This window comes from Carex rostrata, chromosome 22 (assembly GCF_964058835.1).
Source record: "Carex rostrata chromosome 22, lpCarRost1.2, whole genome shotgun sequence".
Taxonomy (NCBI): Eukaryota; Viridiplantae; Streptophyta; class Magnoliopsida; order Poales; family Cyperaceae; genus Carex; species Carex rostrata.
In genome coordinates, this window is record NC_135939.1 from 8,274,786 (window position 1) to 8,293,917 (window position 19,132).

The 19,132-nt window shown below is 33.5% G+C and overlaps 2 protein-coding genes and 1 non-coding gene across 4 annotated transcripts; 2 read left to right on the plus strand and 1 right to left on the minus strand.

Annotated features, from left to right (window-relative positions):
* Nucleotides 1-7,527: 7,527 nt before the first annotated feature.
* TRNAT-AGU (transfer RNA threonine (anticodon AGU)) lies at nucleotides 7,528-7,601 on the plus strand. Its single transcript has one exon. It is a non-coding gene; the product is annotated as a tRNA-Thr (tRNA).
* Nucleotides 7,602-8,209: 608 nt separating this feature from the next.
* LOC144574005 (tubulin alpha-1 chain) lies at nucleotides 8,210-10,719 on the minus strand. 2 transcript variants are annotated; one of them, XM_078323813.1, is made up of 4 exons: nucleotides 10,447-10,659; nucleotides 9,663-9,897; nucleotides 8,556-9,387; nucleotides 8,210-8,470 (listed from the first exon to the last, which is right to left on the minus strand). In XM_078323813.1, exons 1-4 carry the CDS (start codon nucleotides 10,537-10,539, stop codon nucleotides 8,215-8,217), a joined length of 1,416 nt encoding a protein of 471 aa, XP_078179939.1. In that variant the 5' UTR covers nucleotides 10,540-10,659; the 3' UTR covers nucleotides 8,210-8,214. The 2 variants fall into 2 exon arrangements, with proteins under 2 accessions (XP_078179939.1, XP_078179938.1); XM_078323812.1 differs by having other exon boundaries at nucleotides 8,232-9,387; nucleotides 10,447-10,719.
* Nucleotides 10,720-15,025: 4,306 nt separating this feature from the next.
* Nucleotides 15,026-18,913, plus strand: PMDH2 (peroxisomal NAD-malate dehydrogenase 2). The gene is made up of 9 exons (XM_078323815.1): nucleotides 15,026-15,280; nucleotides 15,402-15,617; nucleotides 16,130-16,444; nucleotides 17,735-17,824; nucleotides 17,917-18,000; nucleotides 18,159-18,194; nucleotides 18,301-18,390; nucleotides 18,495-18,589; nucleotides 18,685-18,913. The coding sequence occupies exons 1-9, from the start codon at nucleotides 15,209-15,211 to the stop codon at nucleotides 18,755-18,757; spliced, it is 1,071 nt and encodes a 356-aa protein (XP_078179941.1). The 5' UTR covers nucleotides 15,026-15,208; the 3' UTR covers nucleotides 18,758-18,913.
* The last annotated feature ends 219 nt before the right edge of the window (nucleotides 18,914-19,132 follow it).

Consider the following 19,132-nt stretch of genomic DNA (forward strand, 5'->3'; position numbering starts at 1 on the left):
TAGGATGTAGCACTAATGCACTATCTTTGGGCCTATTCTGGGTCTGGAGGAAAACTTCTTAATTAAGGTTGCATATTTGAATCATATTTGAATAATTGAGGTGTACATTTTTACCGACAAAATTTTAGAGCGAGTTTCTTTTTTTCTAAGGTAAAATTTGATCTTTGTGTGGTACGTTTATATGAGTTAGAATAATGAAATTTGAAATTAGTAGTTGAAAATAGAAAAAAAAAATAATACTAATTTTTAGATTAGTGTGAAAATGTTGTTATTCAGATTAATTAAAATGTTGTTTGGATTGTATATTTGAAATAGTAAATAGCAGAAACTGAGACAAAATATTATTAACAAGGTACTAATTAAGAGAAAAGATAGGCAAGTGGGATCTCAAACGAATTGTCACGACGTGGAGATGACATAATAGCTTCAATTTTGTCATTTCGGAACTGTATTGGTGAAAATCCGAAAAAAAAAACATTGTTTTATCTCTCTTCACACTCCAAATAGTATTTTTTTTTCAACATTTACAAGGAATAGAGAATAATATTTGTTCTAACTATTCCGAAAAGCACAAATATTGTTTATGTGCACATTACTATTCCGAATAGCTCCTATTCTCAAATAGTCTCTATTCTTAATGCATCAAATTATACCATTTGATTAGAACTGAAACATAAATACACACTATGTAGTAGGTGGAATTTGAACTCAAGTCTCAACAATTACAGTGTGCACTCGTTGAACGGATAGTGTATCGTCAAGCGATTAATCATTATGTTGTTGATTAATCAGAATTTTACAGACAATTTTGTGTTTTCATTAAAATTATGTGTATATACTTATAAATTATAAAAAATGATTGATTTAATTTATCAAATTTATCAAATAAACTAATTTTAACTTATTTATTTGTTAATTAAGTTTCATGAAATTTTTATTTAAAAAAGTCCAGATAAGACAAGACAAAGTATGTGATGGATTAATCAGACAAATCAACCGAATTGACAGACTAAACGACCCAATATATAACATATCATAAACCCAATAAATGATCAACTGACAAGTCTATTTGTGACAGTTTAGTCACTACCAGCGTCTAAACGAGCAATTAGCCCATTTTACAACATTGGTCTCAACAACCACAAAGTGAAATTCTAATCAAAGGCAGACTTAAGTAAAAAAAAAAATAGACATTAATTGACCTCCTTCTATTCAAATTTTTTTACTTATGTATACTTTTTTTTATAATTTAGATTAAAATATCATTGTATTGTAAAATTGATTCTAATTCTCAATAGAAATTTTTATGTTATTGATTTTTAATATGTATTTATCTTTCATAATTTGAGAGCATGACTCCACTCCTGATTCTAATTACTAGGCTGTAAATAAATATTTGATATTTCATAAGAAGAGATGGAATGTATAAAAGTTTTTAGAAAAAATAAATTCAATTAAAAATTAGTATATATAATTAAAATTTTGAAATTATAAGAGTGACCCACTTCCTCAATGATAAAATAATGACTATGTATTTGTAAGCGAGACCTAATTTTACATCTGTACTGACCATCTTAAATTCAAATTACCTCCTTAATTTCTTAGTAGAGAATGAAGACATATAGAGAGTTCCAAACTTCCAATTTAATATATTTCGTTGTTTGAATTTACCGTGTTACGATCATGGTTGAAAATTGAAAGAGCAAACACCTAAATCGACAAAATTCATATATAGGTAGATATATATATATATATATATATATATATAGGACTTGGCTACGGTGCTATGGGTAGCTAAGAGGCCTCCCGTGCTACGGCTCAATATTCGACTTTTCAAAATTCTAACGGTCGATCCGAACCGTTCATCTTGTTCTCCATATTAATATGTGCTTGGAGACCAAATTTTACATTTTTTGGAAAAATTTTATTATTTTTTTAGATTTATTGAAAATCTCTGTTTTTATGAAATTTCTGGACCATAAAAAACAGTGATATTCAATAAATCTAAAAACATAGTAAAAATTTTCCAAAAAATGTAAAATTTGGTCTCCAAACACATATTAATATGGAGAACAAGATGAACGGTTCGGATCGACCGTTGGGATTTTGAAAAGTCGAATATTGAGCCATAGCACGGGAGGCCTCTTAGCTACCCATAGCATATTGAGCATTAGCTAAGATCAAAGTGGTAGTTCCTGAGCTTTGGTACTACCAATTCATTTTCCAATTTTTAAATTTCAAAACGTCGATCCGAACCGTTCAAGTTGTTCTCCATATTAAATTGTGCTTGGAGACCAAATTTTACATTTTTCTGAATTTTTTTACTATTTATTAAGCCACTTTGAAAACACCTGATCCAACGGTGGCTTCTGATTTTACTGTTTTGTTAAGCCACCGTTGGATCAACGATTTTCAAAGTGGCTTAATAAATAGTAAAAAAATTCAGAAAAATGTAAAATTTGGTCTTCAAGCACAATTTAATATGGAGAACAACTTTAACGGTTCGGATCAACGTTTTGAAATTTAAAAATTGAAAAACAAATTAGTAGCACCAAAGCTCAGAACTACCACTTTGATCTTAGCCAACCTCTATATATATATATATAATAATAATAATAATAATATAATGAAATAATAAAGCACAGGACCATGCATATCAAATTGGCCTCGCTTAAAGACAATGTTAATTAAAAAAAAAAAAAAAAATTTATCAAAAAGACTATACGCAACTATGAAATAAATTAGTATGATGCTTTGAATTGCATGCCAACAAGCAATGTTTGTTTGTTTTCATGTGTGAGTCTGAAAGTGTACATTATTGACATCACATGCATCATTACTTGACAGCCTCTGTCAAGTTTTCAAAAAACGACATCACGTGCATGCACCATGTATATATATATATATCTCTCGATCCGAGCCTTATCCCTAATCTGCAACAGCCAAATAAGCCACCGTTTTTTTTTTTTCTACCCTCCTCAAAAATCAGAATTAAATGAATACCATCCGAAAAATCAGAATTCAGATTCCGCCACGTTCGCACCATGGATCTACGAACGGGTTGACCCGTCCGCAGATCCACGGTACGAACGGATCAGTGCGCAGATTTACAGTGCGAACGGGTCACTCGAGCGGGTCATAACGCGAGCAGATCAAAGCGAGCGTGTTAGTGCACAGATCCACGGGTCGGTGCGCAGATCCACGGTGCGAACGGGTCACGCGAGCGGGTTAGGGCGCGAGCGGGTCAGTCCGCAGATCCATTCTGCGAACGAGTTGGCGATCCGTCCGCAGATCCACGGTGCAAACGTAGCGGAATCTGAAATCTGATTATTCGGGTGGTATTCATTTAATTCTGATTTTTGAGGGTGGTAGGAAAAAAAAAACGGAATAAGCCAAGACTCAACATTATTCTCCGTTATGATTACTGCTGCTCACTTGTCATGCGACGGCAAAATTCGGTTCCATGTTCGGTAACAGCCGTTGGATATGCTTTATAATTCGTGCGAATATTTTATATTAAATTCCGTCTCTTGAATTTTAAAACATGTATATTTGGAATTGTGTATATCCTATATATCCGCCTCAGATAGTGGAATAAAATGAAAAACAACAAACATCTATTCTATCTGCATTAAATTCGTATTTCCGAACTGCCCATGGTATTTAATTAATTAATGTGTTATACTAATTAATACTGCCTGCAGCCTGCAGGGTTAATTTTGGTGGCGCCATCAAATTAAGACTGTTGTTAACTGGTCCCACAATAGAAGCACATAAACACAAATAATTCGTCAAACAAACAAATGGTGTGTATACCGTGTACTTCAAAAGAAGCATCCCCATAATTGTGTGACATGGATTTTGTAGACCATAATTTGTAGTGTATCAAAGACAAAGGACTGGCAACAAAAAACCAATTGGCTTTAAATTCATTCCATATCGAATTTTTCATAAACAAAAAAAAGTTTCCGTTCACATCGAGAGAAACAACTGTGCGTCCGCCACGAGCAAACATGACCCCCGCAGGGCTGAAAACGGATGCAGATTGACAATCCGCTCCAAATCTGAGAATTATCTAAATTAGGATTAAACAGATATGGATAATTTTGGATACGGATCCGGATAATTTTTAAAAGAGTACAATAGCATCTAAATACAGATGTAGATTCAGATAGAAATGTATAAATGGATTGGATATCTGCATTTATCCAGAACAGTATTTTAAAATTAAAAATATTAATATATATTCAAAACTCGAATCCATAACCCATTAACTGAGTCCGACCCAAACCGAATGCAGGACTCACTTTTAGAGTCCCGGACTTGTCCAGTTAAATGATCAGTCTTCCTAGCTTGTTTTATAGGGATTCCAGCGCCTTAAAATTTTTCTTTTGAAGTTGTGGAACCAATGAAGTACAAACCGGAATTTATTTGGTTAGACTTCTGACTTCTGAGATGAGATGTTGGGCGCTGGACTGAACTGGACTGGACTGGACTGGACTGCTTCTTGGCCCAAATAAATTAAGCATTATAAATTTAGAGTTTACATCTGAACCGACACAGCTCACAAGACTAGGCTTTTGACTTTCTTTCGTTGGAAAAAATCATTAAAAAACTGGCAAATCTTATGAAAATGCAGACCCTCTATAGTCTATACTTTTTTTTTTTTTTTGAGGAAACTCTATAGTCTATACAAACAAGCACAAATGAAGAAACTTTAAAATAAATTAACATAAACTATTCAATTATATTTTTTGTTTTAATTTTGTTTTATCCATAGATTTAAATTATAAACTTAAATTAATTAATATACATTATTCATTTTTATATTTGAATTTTGTTAATTAGTATTTGAAGTTCAATTATCTTATAATTATTCGTTTTGTATCCGTATTCGAATCTGTATTCATGAATTTATTCGCTCCGTATCCGTTTAAGGCGGATTTGGTTTTGAATTTTGATATTCATTTACTATCCATATCTGTATGTATATCTGTTCATTGAAATGTGGATGCGAATATAGTATCAGCATTATCCGCTCCAAATTCGCTCTGTTTTCACCCCCACCCCCCATCATCTAATAAGAGAATATTTTTCATAAAAATTAATAAATGAAAAGGAGAAATTAAAATATTACATCATATTTTTTTTATTAATAGAAAGATCATTTTATAGATTTTATAAATAAAACTCTTTAAATTTGTAAGAATTCTACCGACTCAAATCAGTATTGTAAATAATGGTATACACTCGTCGAACGGACAAAGTACCGTCAAAAGATTAATCGGAAATAATCGGCCAATTCGTTGGAAAAAACCACGACGGTTTGATCACTGTCAACAACTAATTGGCCAATTAATCGGTCTAAACAAATATTTTTTACAACACTGATCCAAACCAGTTTTTCCTTTTCTTCCTTTTAATATTATCTAATAAAATATAAAAAATTTACAAAAATAGATAGAGTATCTTAAAATATAAATATTTCATCTACTTTTTGAAAAATAATTATATTTTACTAGAGATCTAATAGAAGAATTTCCTTCGTGTATGTATTAAATAAAAAAAAAGATAACTAAATTTGATGCAGTATAATTATTACCGATTCAAACTTTTTAATTTTTAAAATTGATAAAAATTATATCGATCTTTCTACTAATTAAAAACTTAATGTGTTTTTTTTATTTTTTATTAGTTTCTACAGAAAAAATTTTTTCCCATTAAGCACATTGACTCTTACAGATTAACTGTGAACATCTCCATGTAAGTTTTGTACTAAAACTCTCAATTATAGTTGTTTTCGGGCAGCACTACTAATAGTTATTCTTTCCTCAACACTTGCAAAAAGGTCACTTCTTTTATACAGAAGCCCCTCAAATTTATAGTATGAGGCACTATGCTTTTCAAATTGCGTAGATTTATTGCTTGCTTAGATTCAAGATGAATTTCATTTTTCAATTATTACTCGCCTTATTTACATTTCTAAGCACAATGAGTTTCATATTGGACTGTTTTACAGCAATTATGTCTATTATATGTTTTATTTTTTGAATTGGGCAAGATATTATTTCGAATTTATATTTATTGAAAATAGGAGAAATTAGTTTTTTATGCTATGTATTTAATAATTTTAAAAAAAATGCGTAATAGGAATTCATTTGCTCTTCAAAATTGATGACATACAGCCATAAAAAAATAAAACAATGGCTTTCTTATTTATAATATCCTAAAATTAATTTATTTTTATGTGATAATGCAGTGCAAGGAAAAATGAAACTATTCAGCTTGTGCTTTTATGCATTTTCAAATTGTTGTCGGACAATAAAAACTCAATGTGTACAAATCTTATAATTTTTTTATATGTCGGATTTAAAATTGTTTCTTTAAAATTATTCAGATAATTAGGAAAGTATTCGGGTATTTAGGAAATTCTAAAATCAAACAAACCATTTGGCTTAATGGTTCATACTAATTATATGTTACGCAAATAATAAGTATGGTATTCTTTGCGATATTACTTAAACATCTAAATTCTTATACAAATATATTGGATCGTTTTCAAATAACGAATCCAAACTATTGAAACCAATTTACTTTACGAGTTATTTTTGTAGAAAAAAAACAATTTAAAAAAAATGAAGTTTAAAACTTATTTTAATTTGTTCATTTTTTCTTAATTTTTTACCGCTTGATTTTGTGTTGAATGAATTTTAAAATTTTAAAATTTTCAATGTACATGCATCATTCGTGACGTAGATTGGTTTTAATGTTGGAATTAGTTATTTGAAGCCAATCCGTTAGATTTTAGAGTATGCTCACTAAACTCTCTTAGTGAACATAAAGCATAGTTAGTTTTGCTGCTAAAAATGTGTACAATGATTAATAGTACAGTTAATCGCAAGGTATTTATGCAGAAAACAATAAATTAAAATCAATAAGAATTATATTAGACCTTAGGCCTATTAAATATATGTATTATTAATGAGAAAAGTAACATAATAAACGTTAATTTGTATCAGCCACTTTATGTTTACCACATTGCATGCCACCTGATGTTCTTTTTAATGCGGTAAAACAATGATCGATTTCAAATACGGTTTAAATATTAAACATCTTTCCACAAAAAGATATGTATAACATTTAAATTAAATTATAGCAAGCTTAATTGCGCCATGAAAAAATGAATAGCAACAAACTGCTATTGATTGGATCTGTTTGAATGATTGAATGCATCGCCCCTTGATCCATTTGAAGAGAAAGCCTTATAAATTTGGAAACTTCAATAGGCCCATAAAATATTATTACTCTAGGAATAAACCTAAATTTTGTGAAAACATCATGAATTATATTGAAAAGTCTGAAGCTATCTGTATTGAGAATTGAGAGGAACATTTTTTATTTTTAGCTTTTGACATTTTATTGAGAGCAAGTTTCACAGGGTTGGCCGTTGGGGCATTGGATGTAGTTACGGCAGCGTCGTATTCCCATATATTATTGTTTAAGTACAGTGTTTTAAATTGTCAACAAGCTCTCGTAGCTCAGTTGGTTAGAGCACCCGTTTAGTAAGCGGGAGGTCTTGAGTTCGACTCTCAACGAGAGCAATATTAATTAATGGTGTATTCTTTTATGTTTGAAGACAAATTTGTCACTATTCAAGTTAGAGGACTAGTGCACAAGGACGAAGACAGAGAGAGTACTGGAGGGAGGGCCATGGCTTCGTTTATGTGTTGTATAAAATATATTATAAAAATCGAAAAATTGGTTTTCCTTTCTTTATAACAATTTCTTTTATGTTTTCATCGTGTAAACAAAAGTTATCTAGTTTATTGCAACCATATCTTATTTGCACAACTTGATGAAGATAATAGTATAGTTATATGTAAAAAAAATTCAAAGTTATTTGCACGCCAAGATATTTTGGCTCCCTCACTGTACTATTTAGTAATACGCTTCGCTTCATCTGTGCTAAGGATTTTGAATGAATTGTATGATTTTGCGAAGCTAATCACTCCATATATTATCATTTTTAGAGCAAGATCATAACACTTTTACTTGAAAACCTAATTAAGATCATGACATTTGAAACCTTGACAGGCAAAGCGAACATTAAAAAAGTATATTGATGCATTAGGCCTTAGGCTGTCGGCATTCAAATGCAATTTCAAAAGAAAATATCCCACACACTGAATTATGAAAAAGAGACATCCAATGCAATCAGATAACAAAAGCCACATAACAAAGATTCAACCAGATAACAAAAGCCACAAGACAGTAGCTACTAGTTATAATCCCACAACAATACAACGGGAGAACCAATACATGAACAAACAACACAGCCAGAAACACCGACCAACTTAACTTAGTACTCATCACCCTCGTCACCTTCATCCTCCTCACCACCCTCAGCACCGACCTCCTCATAATCCTTCTCAAGAGCAGCCAAATCCTCACGTGCCTCAGAGAATTCACCCTCCTCCATACCCTCACCAACGTACCAATGCACAAAGGCCCTCTTAGCATACATCAGATCAAACTTGTGGTCAATGCGGCCGAACACCTCAGCCACACTGGTCGAGTTGGAAATCATGCACACAGCCCTCTGAACCTTGGCAAGATCACCACCTGGGACAACAGTCGGGGGCTGGTAGTTGATACCACACTTGAACCCAGTTGGGCACCAGTCAACAAATTGGATGGTGCGCTTGGTCTTAATGGTGGCCACAGCAGCATTCACATCCTTTGGCACAACATCACCACGGTACATGAGGCAGCAGGCCATGTACTTGCCATGGCGTGGGTCACACTTGGCCATCATGGACGAGGGCTCAAAGGCACTGTTGGTGATTTCAGCCACTGAGAGTTGTTCATGGTAGGCCTTCTCAGCAGAGATAACAGGTGCGTAGGATGAAAGCATGAAATGGATGCGAGGGTAAGGGACAAGGTTGGTTTGGAATTCAGTCACATCCACATTCAAGGCACCATCAAACCTCAGCGAAGCAGTGAGGGATGAGATCACCTGAGAGACAAGGCGGTTGAGGTTGGTGTAGGTAGGGCGCTCAATATCAAGGGAGCGACGGCAAATGTCATAAATAGCCTCATTATCCAACAACACAGCTACATCAGTATGCTCTAGGAGAGAATGGGTTGAGAGCACACTGTTGTATGGTTCCACAACAGAGGTGGAAACTTGGGGAGAGGGGTACACAGTGAAACCCAGCTTGGACTTCTTGCCGTAGTCAACAGAGAGACGCTCAAGGAGGAGGGATCCAAGACCAGAGCCTGTGCCACCACCGACAGCATTGAAGACGAGGAAACCTTGGAGGCCAGTGCAGTTATCAGCCAATTTGCGGATCCTGTCGAGGCAAAGATCAACAATCTCTTTGCCAACTGTCCAGAAAAGAAACAAACCAATGTTATTATTCCAATTTTGCCATAGTTTCTTTTAAAGGAAATTAGCATTTTATTAATAGAATAAGAATATTCAACTACATGTATAACAATTAACACAGATAAATCTGAGATAATTTGATCTGATAACTTAAAACAAAAAATTGTCCCCAAACAACAGTTTAAATTGATGAATCCTGTCAATACAAACAGACCATTCTGTGTGATAATTCACTTTCAACGAAATTGAAATGGATAATAAAGATGAAACATACTTGTGTAGTGGCCACGGGCAAAGTTGTTGGCAGCATCCTCCTTGCCACTAATAAGTTGTTCGGGGTGGAAGAGCTGGCGGTAAGTACCAGTCCTCACCTCATCAATCACAGTTGGTTCAAGATCCACAAAGACAGCACGAGGGACATGCTTCCCAGCACCAGTCTCACTGAAAAAAGTGTTGAAGGCATCATCTCCTCCACCAACAGTCTTGTCACTGGGCATTTGGCCATCAGGCTTCAAAATGGATTGGATATAACAAATTAGAAAGGTATTGGGAAGTTGTTTATAACAAATTAATACATTTCTGCAAGCAAATAAAGCCTATATATATTGGTATCAGCGACAATCTGTTCACATTTTCATCTCTTCACATATAACTTGTGATGGCAGATCTGAAGTATATTGTGCAGCCATCAACCTTATAACAAAAATCTATTAACTAACAACACAAGACTTTCTAAATTACTAAGTATGGTCTGACAATTTGCAGATACCAAAAAGGCAAATGATTAGATCTAAACAATCTACAAGTATATAAACAGATCTCACCATAAATTACTATTTATTTCCTTTCAGTCACTTAACCTACAGGTTCAAATGAAATTAATTTTAAATTTGCAGCCGCAAATTGATTACATAACCAGAAATCTGAATAGTCAAACGCGGAATGAGGATATTTGCCTACATTTGCCCTAAGAAATCTCAGTACTCAAATTATCGTGGGAAACCGCTAAATTAGAACAAAAACTAACAGATCTAATTAGATCTAGAGAGAAGCAATACCTGGATACCGTGCTCGAGGCAGTAAAGTTCCCAGCACGCATTGCCGACCTGGATACCGGCCTGACCGATGTGGATCGAAATGCACTCCCTCATTTTCGAATTGAAATTTCGACAAAAAGGAACTAAGAGGATTCGAAGAAGGAGAGAGTTGAGATTCAACTAGGAAATTTGAAACGGCGTATACGAAGACGCCTATGAGCTATGGCAATTTTGAGTGATCAACCGTTGTTATATAGACACAGCCAGTCATGCTTAGGGTTTCTTTCGTTAACCCTGATTAACCAACCAACCAACCGTGGTTAGACCACGGTATGCCAGCAGCCAGCTCACCAAAGCCCGACTGACTAACCGCTTTTTTACTCGATGCTCGTTCAATTTTGAAAAATGGAGTTGTCCTGTTTTGAATTTAAACGGAGGGATTAACGAGCACTGGAGAGATCTTTAGTTCAGTCTCTCCAAAGTCCAAACGGTCGGGTGATAGTCTGATAGATAATTTAGTGCTCAAATTCAACTTTGAAATGAGAATAGGCAGATAACTTATGGTAATAACAAAATTACCCTTGTTGTGCCTATCCGCATTGATTGTCCCGAGTTAATCTGACGGTTTACAAGAAATGTATTCAAACGGACGGTTCTTGTCACGAGTCATGACTCATGAGTCTGTTGCTTAAAGTGCGGTTAATCCCTCTTCCCTGCTGGAAATGGTAAATGTAAATCTCATCTGCTGTTGCTTCTTGCTTGTGTGCCCACAGATGCCGCATTTTTGGGGTAAATGTAAATCTCAGGCAGTAACAAAATTTCTTCCTAATAATTTCAAAAAAGCTTTCCATGTTTTTATTTTACCGTTTCACCGCATATTAATTCTTTTGACAACATAACATAACTACTCGGAAATAATTAGATAAAGTTACCAAATCGTATGTACATCAAGAGGTTTTTAAAAAGGAATCTGTTTTATACTTATGATTGATTGAATAGAAATTATTTGAAAATTTTAAATATCTTCATTCAACCGATTTAGAAAATAATACAAATGCCCATTTTTTTTTAAATTTTTTTAAAAATGCCCAAACGCCAGGATTCCTGCCAGCCTTTTTTTTTTTCTTTTGAAAAACTAATATCTGGTACTTACTTCCTCTCGATTCACAAGTACTGAAAAAATTGTCTACTGATCAAATACAATTTAAATTGTTTATACAACAAAATATTTTATAAATACAAATTTATTTCTTGTTGCAAAAAAAATGTTATGTTTATTTTTCATTTGAAATCAATTTTGTAACTTACTATTATTTTTTCAGAAATTTTAATTGTAGTTTTGAGACCCTAAACAATATTATTTAAGAATTCTTAGTGCGCGGGACATTTTGTAAGATAAACATTACTTTTATCTTCAAAATCTATATCTCATCCTCCCAAGCTTTTTGAAAAATGGTCTAATACTCAAAACAAAGTTTTCTACATAAAATTATGGTAATTCAAAGTTTGGTCAAAGACCCTCTTAGTTTGAGCTATTTTAGACAGATATTTTCAAATTTCAAATTGAATGTACGTATTATAAAATCAGACCCTTACCTTTGAATTTGTTTTCTCCAGTCGATTTTCCTCTGAATAGGAAACTTAAAACATTAAAAAAAAACACACAATCTATCACTAATTGTGTGTCATATCATGTTATGATCAAGGAATGATAGATTTAATATAAATCGAGAAGAAGTAAGCACCATACCTCAATTTTTTTTTCCAAAAAAAAAATAGGGCCGTCATGAATCTCGGCAGTCCACTTCCTGGCAATTAAAAAGGAAAGTGAACTGCTGAGAATCTCGACGGTTTTGGCATTATGATAAATACTAAAAAAACGTGGACATTTGTGTTTATTTTTATTTAATGTTAGATATTAATAAATAAAAAATTGGCTTCGTTTGCATTGTTAGATATATTTTTTAAGTTCGGTTCTTAAGTTTTTATTGGAATGTTCATCTAAAATTAGTTTTTACCATAAAATTTAATGCATATGTTTACATTATCACAAATAAATTTTGAACTCATAAATAACGAACACTATAATTTTTTTGCTTATTTGGGTGATATTAGCGCCGAAATTTTTAAAAATACTGTTTTATTAAAATTGATAAACCAAAACACCAATCTGGGTCGGAATTTATATAATTCACATGGCCGCTGCCAAGGGAAGCAGGCAGTTGGAACCGGGCCGCTGCAAGAGGAAGCGGGCGCTTATTTGGGCCGCTTCTGGGCCCAGCGAGCTGGGCCGCTTTGGGGGCCAGCGGCCACACTGGAATTTGCTTTTTTTTTTTTTTGGAAAACATAATTTTTTTTTGTATTAAAATATTAGAAATGTTGAATATATTTCTTTGAAAATAGATGAAATACAATATAATTTGATTTATTAGAAAGACTGCAACAAATAACCCGGATCAATATTTTTCAGGGCGAATTTTTCGCGGCTGTAAAAAAAATTAATATATTTCTTTATGTGTTATTGAAAAATAATAAAAATACTTAGATTCTGAGTTATTGATCCCGGTTCAAAATTCACTTCTATGTAATAAAAAAAATATTATGATCCTTCTAGTACATTTAATTTTTAAAAAGTTGTATCTATTTTTGAAAAAAAAAACTTTAATTTATTTAATGATTGTTTTTCAAAAATAATTCTCAAAATAGATATAACTTTTTATAAATTAAATGTATTAGAAAGATCACAATATTTTCTGGATTACCTAGAAGTGACTTTTGAACCGGGATCAATAACTCAGAATCTAAGTATTTTTATTATTTTCCAATAACACATAAAAAAATATATTAATTTTTCTTATAGCCGCGAAAAATCCGGCCTGAAAAATATTGATCCGGGTTATTTGTTGCAGTCTTTCTAATAAATCAAATTATATTGTATTTCATCTATTTTCAAAGAAATATATTCAACATTTCTAATATTTTAAAACAAAAAAAAAATTCTGTTTTCCAAAAAAAAAAAAAAAAAAAAAAGAAGAAGCAAAATCCAGTGTGGCCGCTGGCCCCCAAAGCGGCCCAAATAAGCGCCCGCTTCCCCTCGCAGCAGCCCGGTTCCAGCTGCCCGCTTTCCTTGGCAGCAGCCATGCGAATTATATTAATTCCGACCCAGATTGGTGTTTTGGTTTATCAATTTTAATAAAATGGTATTTTTAAAAATTTCGGGATATTAGCGTGTTAAAATGTGGTTGAAATTGATTTTTTTTTTTTTGAGTTAAGTTGTGAGTCAAGCCATCCAACTATATTTAATTGCCACCCACACAAAGGTAATTCAAATTGATTTTAGATATAATCAAACACAACTAAAAATACATGCCAGAACATAAGTTTATGCTATGATTTTTAATACATTGACTTGTGATCATAAACAAACCACATATAAATGACAAATGATAGATATTAGGTGTTTATTTTTTATGATTGGCCCAAATTAATTAAAGAAAGACAAGAATAGACACATCCAAACACATGCAAATACATTTTGTATAATTTTATGAGTAATATTGGATGCATGTATTTAGGGCTGCTTATGAACCAAATTGAGTTCGAGTTGAGGACAATTTGGATTCGACTTGCGACTTATGAGTTGAGTTCGAGTTGTTAATCCAGTTTTGAGTCAGAGACTCTAATTTAGAATCAACTCGTGAGCAACTCGAGTCAAAACGAGTCGACTCGTGACTCATAATATAGTACATAGTGAGATAATCTAATTTAATTATAACAAACGAAATAGTACATAGTTTATCAAAATAATACACAATTAAAGACAATACAAAATGAGACAATGACCAATACATAATTAAAAATTATAAAAATACCAAAATAGTACATAATTAAAAATTACATACTGATAAAATCTAACAAAATAATACATAATGTAATAAATTAACAAAACAAAACAAATAGTAGTTTATCAAATTGCCAAATATTACAAATAGGTATAAGGTTTGGGGACATAAAAATTAGGAATATATGAATTACGGTTTGGTGTGAGTCAAACTGAGTTGATTCCGAACTGAGTTGGTGATAATTTGAATTCGACTCATAAATCAACCGAGCCAATAAACTTGAGTAAGTTTTGACTTGAGTCAGTTTCAACTTAAATTATTAACGAGTTGAATCCAAATTGATTTCGAACTGAATTTCGAGTTTTGATTTTTTTTTGCACCCCTACACAAATAAATTATTTTACGCGCATATAAATGATCAAATAAGAGACTTTGTGTCAGCGCCGGAAAAATGAAAAGAAAAAAAGACATCTTTCATTGGCTCATTGCTAGTTGTATGAATATTTTGAAGGAAATCCAAATCTCATCAGGATGCAATTTTTTGGTAATAACAGAAGGCAGAGGCAGAGGCAGAGGTTCTCCGCTTCGGCATCATATTCTGAGATAATATGGATCGTGCGATCAGAATCCCCGGGTCAATCCGATTTAATATTCGTGCCTCGAGATTTGTAATGAGAGATGAGGACAAAACAGATGGACCTTGTAGTTCTCCGCCTCTACAGTCAGTCTACCCCCAATCCCATGGCCCCATCCCAAATCAAATCAAGGGGACGAAGCTTTCATTGCTCAGCAACCACAACCGCTGGATAAGCACACGCCCACCTCACACACCCGCTTCCTCCTAATCCCTTCTAAGATATACTCTTTCTTCTTCTTCTTCTTCTTCTTTTACATACAATTACAACTTACAAGTGCAATCATTCATTTACTGATCAACAAAGATGAACCCTCAAAACGAGGCTCTTAAGAGAATCCAGAGGATCGCTGCTCACCTCCATCCTCTCCCTCCACAGGTCTCTTCTCTTCTCTTCTCTTTTCCTCAATTCTTACAATTGGCTCCTGTTTTTATGTTCCCCTCCAAATTCAGTTATTAATGTCATTTTGTAGTGACAAAGTAAGTTTGTTTATATCTAGATGGAAGATAATTTGGAGCTGAGGCGCTCTCACTGCCGCGCTAAAGGAGGTGCTCCAGGATTTAAAGTGGCAATCCTGGGTGCAGCCGGTGGCATTGGCCAGCCTCTAGCATTGCTCATGAAAATGAACCCACTTGTATCCGTTCTGCATTTGTATGATGTCGTAAACGCACCGGGTGTCACTGCTGATATCAGCCACATGGACACTGGTGCTGTGGTAATTTACTTTGTTTTTTTCTTTTTTCCTTTCTTTTTTGTTCATGTCAATTACATTCAGCGTAGGTATTGATGGTTTGTGAACAGTTAGATTAGATTAAGGCTTAATTGCTCGGTTGAAGCTTTATTGGAGTTTAGGTATGTTATTAGGATCGGTCAGGCTTAATTGTGGCTATATAGAAAACAATATAAAATTGGAATGCAGTGCTTTCACATACCAGCACTGCTTCTGAGATGAGCGTTTACTTTCTTTCTTTTTCTGAAAGTGCAATCTTTGAGTATTTTTTTCATTTGATAATTTTTCTTAATAGACTTTTTTATTATCTCTATTATAAAATTAATAGTACACATTAGTCACCAAAACTCACATTAAACATCAAAGCAGCCTCTAAACTATGCCAACTAAACTCCCTTAAATATAAGAAGAAAATTTTGTTTTATTTGTGAAAATAAATAGTACATGATCTGTAAAATGATAAAAATATAACATCTATTTCTGTACCTTTGGTTCAGGTGCGTGGCTTTCTGGGACAGAAGCAGCTAGAAGATGCCTTGACTGGCATGGATTTGGTAATAATCCCTGCAGGTATCCCCAGAAAACCGGGTATGACCCGTGACGACCTGTTCAAGATCAATGCAGGCATTGTGCGTACACTCTGTGAGGGGATAGCAAAGTGTTGCCCAGGTGCATTAGTCAATTTGATCAGCAATCCAGTTAACTCGACGGTTGCGATTGCAGCTGAGGTTTTCAAAAAGGCTGGCACATATGACCCCAAAAAGCTTCTTGGGGTCACGACTCTTGATGTTGTCAGAGCTAATACCTTTGTTGTAAGCATCCTTTTCTGTTTTTTCTTTCCATTGCAAAGTACATTTGCACTCATTTATTGTACTTGCCACTCCCTACTTTTCTTATATTTGGAATTCAGTCAATTGACTGCAACTTTTTTTTGGTTATTTGCAAAGAATGCCAAACACGAAGCAGATTTTAGTCAAGCAAAAACCGGCCAACTTGAATTGATCTTCTCATGTAATTCTGTCATGCCTTTTAATAACAATGCCATTGAAACTTCTAATCAAACATATGGTTTGCTTTGCTTGAATTTGTTTCAGTTTGTGCTTAGGAAAATAAATAAGTAATGTTAGGGACACAATTGTCAAATGTTTAACAGCCCATACTTGTACCATCACAATAAGATAATGATTGTTTCTCTTTGCTAAAAGTGAAATACTGGGCAGTGTCATTTGCAAATTTAAGAAATTAAAACTAGTATGTTACTACTTACTAACAAATGAAATGAGTTAATTATTTGTTCAAAGAAACTTTTTTTCTGTTTATAAGCTATCCTTGTTTTGCTGTTTTGATGCGTGATAGGTAGCTTAGACTACCATCACCACTGGTAAATATTCTCCCTTCTCCAATCTTTGCAAGGGATATGATCAAACTATCTTACTCTCTCTATGGCCATTGACAAAGGAATAAGCTATCCTTGTACTTTTTAGGCATTTATGGAAAAATGATGTTATCTACATACTGTTAGTTTAGTTAAGTTGTTTTTTATAAAACAGCAAGGGGCATGATGGAGAAGGTAATTTTTTTAGGATAAATTTCTTAGGAGGTCACTAAACTTTATCATTTGTCATGAATTTGTCACTCAAGTTTGATTTGTATCTCTCTACTGAACTTTTAATTTGTCTCAATCCAGTCACTTTATAACTTTTTCATCCAAAATATTAATGGAATATGCTCATTCCGTCCAAAATACTAACGGAATATGCTCATTCATCTTTATATCACTTTATATTTTATTAGTTTTTTGAATAGAAAAGTTGTAGAGTGACTTGATTGGAACAAATGAAAAATTCAGTGACTACAAAGAGAGAAATCAAAATTGAGTGACCAATACGTGACAAAAGATAAAGTTCAATGGCCTCTGATGAAATTTACCCATTTGTTTATTTAAAAAAAAGACTAAAGAATAGGCTGTGTTGAAGATGTTTCCTGCATGGTAAAGGGATAAAGAGGACACTTGTTATTTCCAGTTGGCATGCGAGACATTTATCCTTTTTCATTATGGTGCTCGCATTAATCTGTTTCTTTTATTATAAATATTTTGGCAGGCTGAAGTGCTTGGTGTTGATCCAAGAAATGTGAGTGTCCCCGTTGTTGGTGGCCATGCTGGCGTTACCATTTTGCCCCTATTGTCTCAGGTGTGTTGTGACCTCCTTTTTCACCCATTCTATGTGATGTTTATTTTCTTACTTAGTCTATGCTTAATGTTTAATGTATTTTCTTGTTTCAGGTAACACCGCCTTGTTCATTTACGCCAGAGGAAACTGCATATCTCACTGATCGCATACAGAATGGAGGCACAGAAGTAGTTGAGGTATCTACAGTTTTCACTTTTATCCTTCAATTTCATTGGGTGTTTGGCTGCTGTACCACAACATATCCATATGAATTACACTATATTTCCTTTTGTTCAATTTATTTTCTTTGAAAGCTAAAAAAATTATGATATATTTTCTACTTTTTCTTATATAGGCCAAGGCTGGAGCCGGGTCTGCAACATTATCTATGGTCAGCGTTTTCTACATAGTTTTAGATTTGTTTAGTAAAGAAATATCTTACAGAGTTGTCATTTTGACAAAAACATAACAAATTTGGTGCTGATGTGCAATTATAGGCATATGCTGCTGCTAAGTTTGCTGATGCATGCTTGAGGGGTTTGCGAGGAGATGCCGGTGTTATCGAGTGTTCATTTGTTGACTCTCCGGTTAGATAATATATCTCAACATCCATTAAAATTATTTTATCATTTATATGTTATGTTTATACAAATGTTCTTTTGATTGCAACATTTTCTATTCTTAATTTTAGGTGACAGAATTGCCATACTTTGCATGCAAAGTGAGGCTAGGTCGTACGGGAGTTGAAGAAGTCTTCCCTCTTGGTCCTGTCAATGAATTTGAAAGGTGTCTCTCTCTCTCTCAAGCTAAACTGGTAGATTATTTGGTTGTTCTTCTTTAATTTGTCATTTTGAAAAGCATTGTTTAATTTATAATGGCAGAGCTGGCTTGGAGAAGGTAAAGAAAGAATTGGCGGAGAGTATCCTAAAAGGCGCTTCTTTTATCAAAGGCTGAGTCAAGTATATATATATATAATGTAAATCAGTGCAATTAGCTTGTGAATTTTATGATTAATTATTGATATACAATACAATCCTTGGTAAAGACTAAAGAGAGATGTTATATATACTTTGAGAACACTGACCTTGCAATAATAATGAGAAATATATATATGTACTTGTCTAATCAGGTCAGGAGACTCTGCAATTGTATCTTTTTTCTAATATTTTTATGAACTTGATAGGATTGATAGGAGTAAAATGTCAGTGGCGTGTTTAATCTTATGTATCCTTAATTTTTCTATTATGAGAAGAGTACGTAGTATATATAATTAATTAATAATTTTGAGGTCCCCTCCCGGCCTGTACTCTCCATTCAAGTGCCATCGGA

What these genes read in the sequence shown, in the direction of transcription:
- LOC144574005 (XM_078323813.1), bottom strand. Translation starts at nt 10,539, where the DNA reads ATGAGGGAGTGCATTTCGATCCACATCGGTCAGGCCGGTATCCAGGTC. An exon ending in GCCTCGAGCACGGTATCCAG is followed by an intron (nt 9,898 to 10,446) that starts GTATTGCTTCTC and finishes TCCATTTTGAAG; the next exon opens with CCTGATGGCCAAATGCCCAG. An exon ending in TGCCCGTGGCCACTACACAA is followed by an intron (nt 9,388 to 9,662) that starts GTATGTTTCATC and finishes TTTTCTGGACAG; the next exon opens with TTGGCAAAGAGATTGTTGAT.
- PMDH2 (XM_078323815.1), top strand. Translation starts at nt 15,209, where the DNA reads ATGAACCCTCAAAACGAGGCTCTTAAGAGAATCCAGAGGATCGCTGCT. An exon ending in TCCATCCTCTCCCTCCACAG is followed by an intron (nt 15,281 to 15,401) that starts GTCTCTTCTCTT and finishes GTTTATATCTAG; the next exon opens with ATGGAAGATAATTTGGAGCT. An exon ending in GAGGCACAGAAGTAGTTGAG is followed by an intron (nt 18,001 to 18,158) that starts GTATCTACAGTT and finishes TTTCTTATATAG; the next exon opens with GCCAAGGCTGGAGCCGGGTC.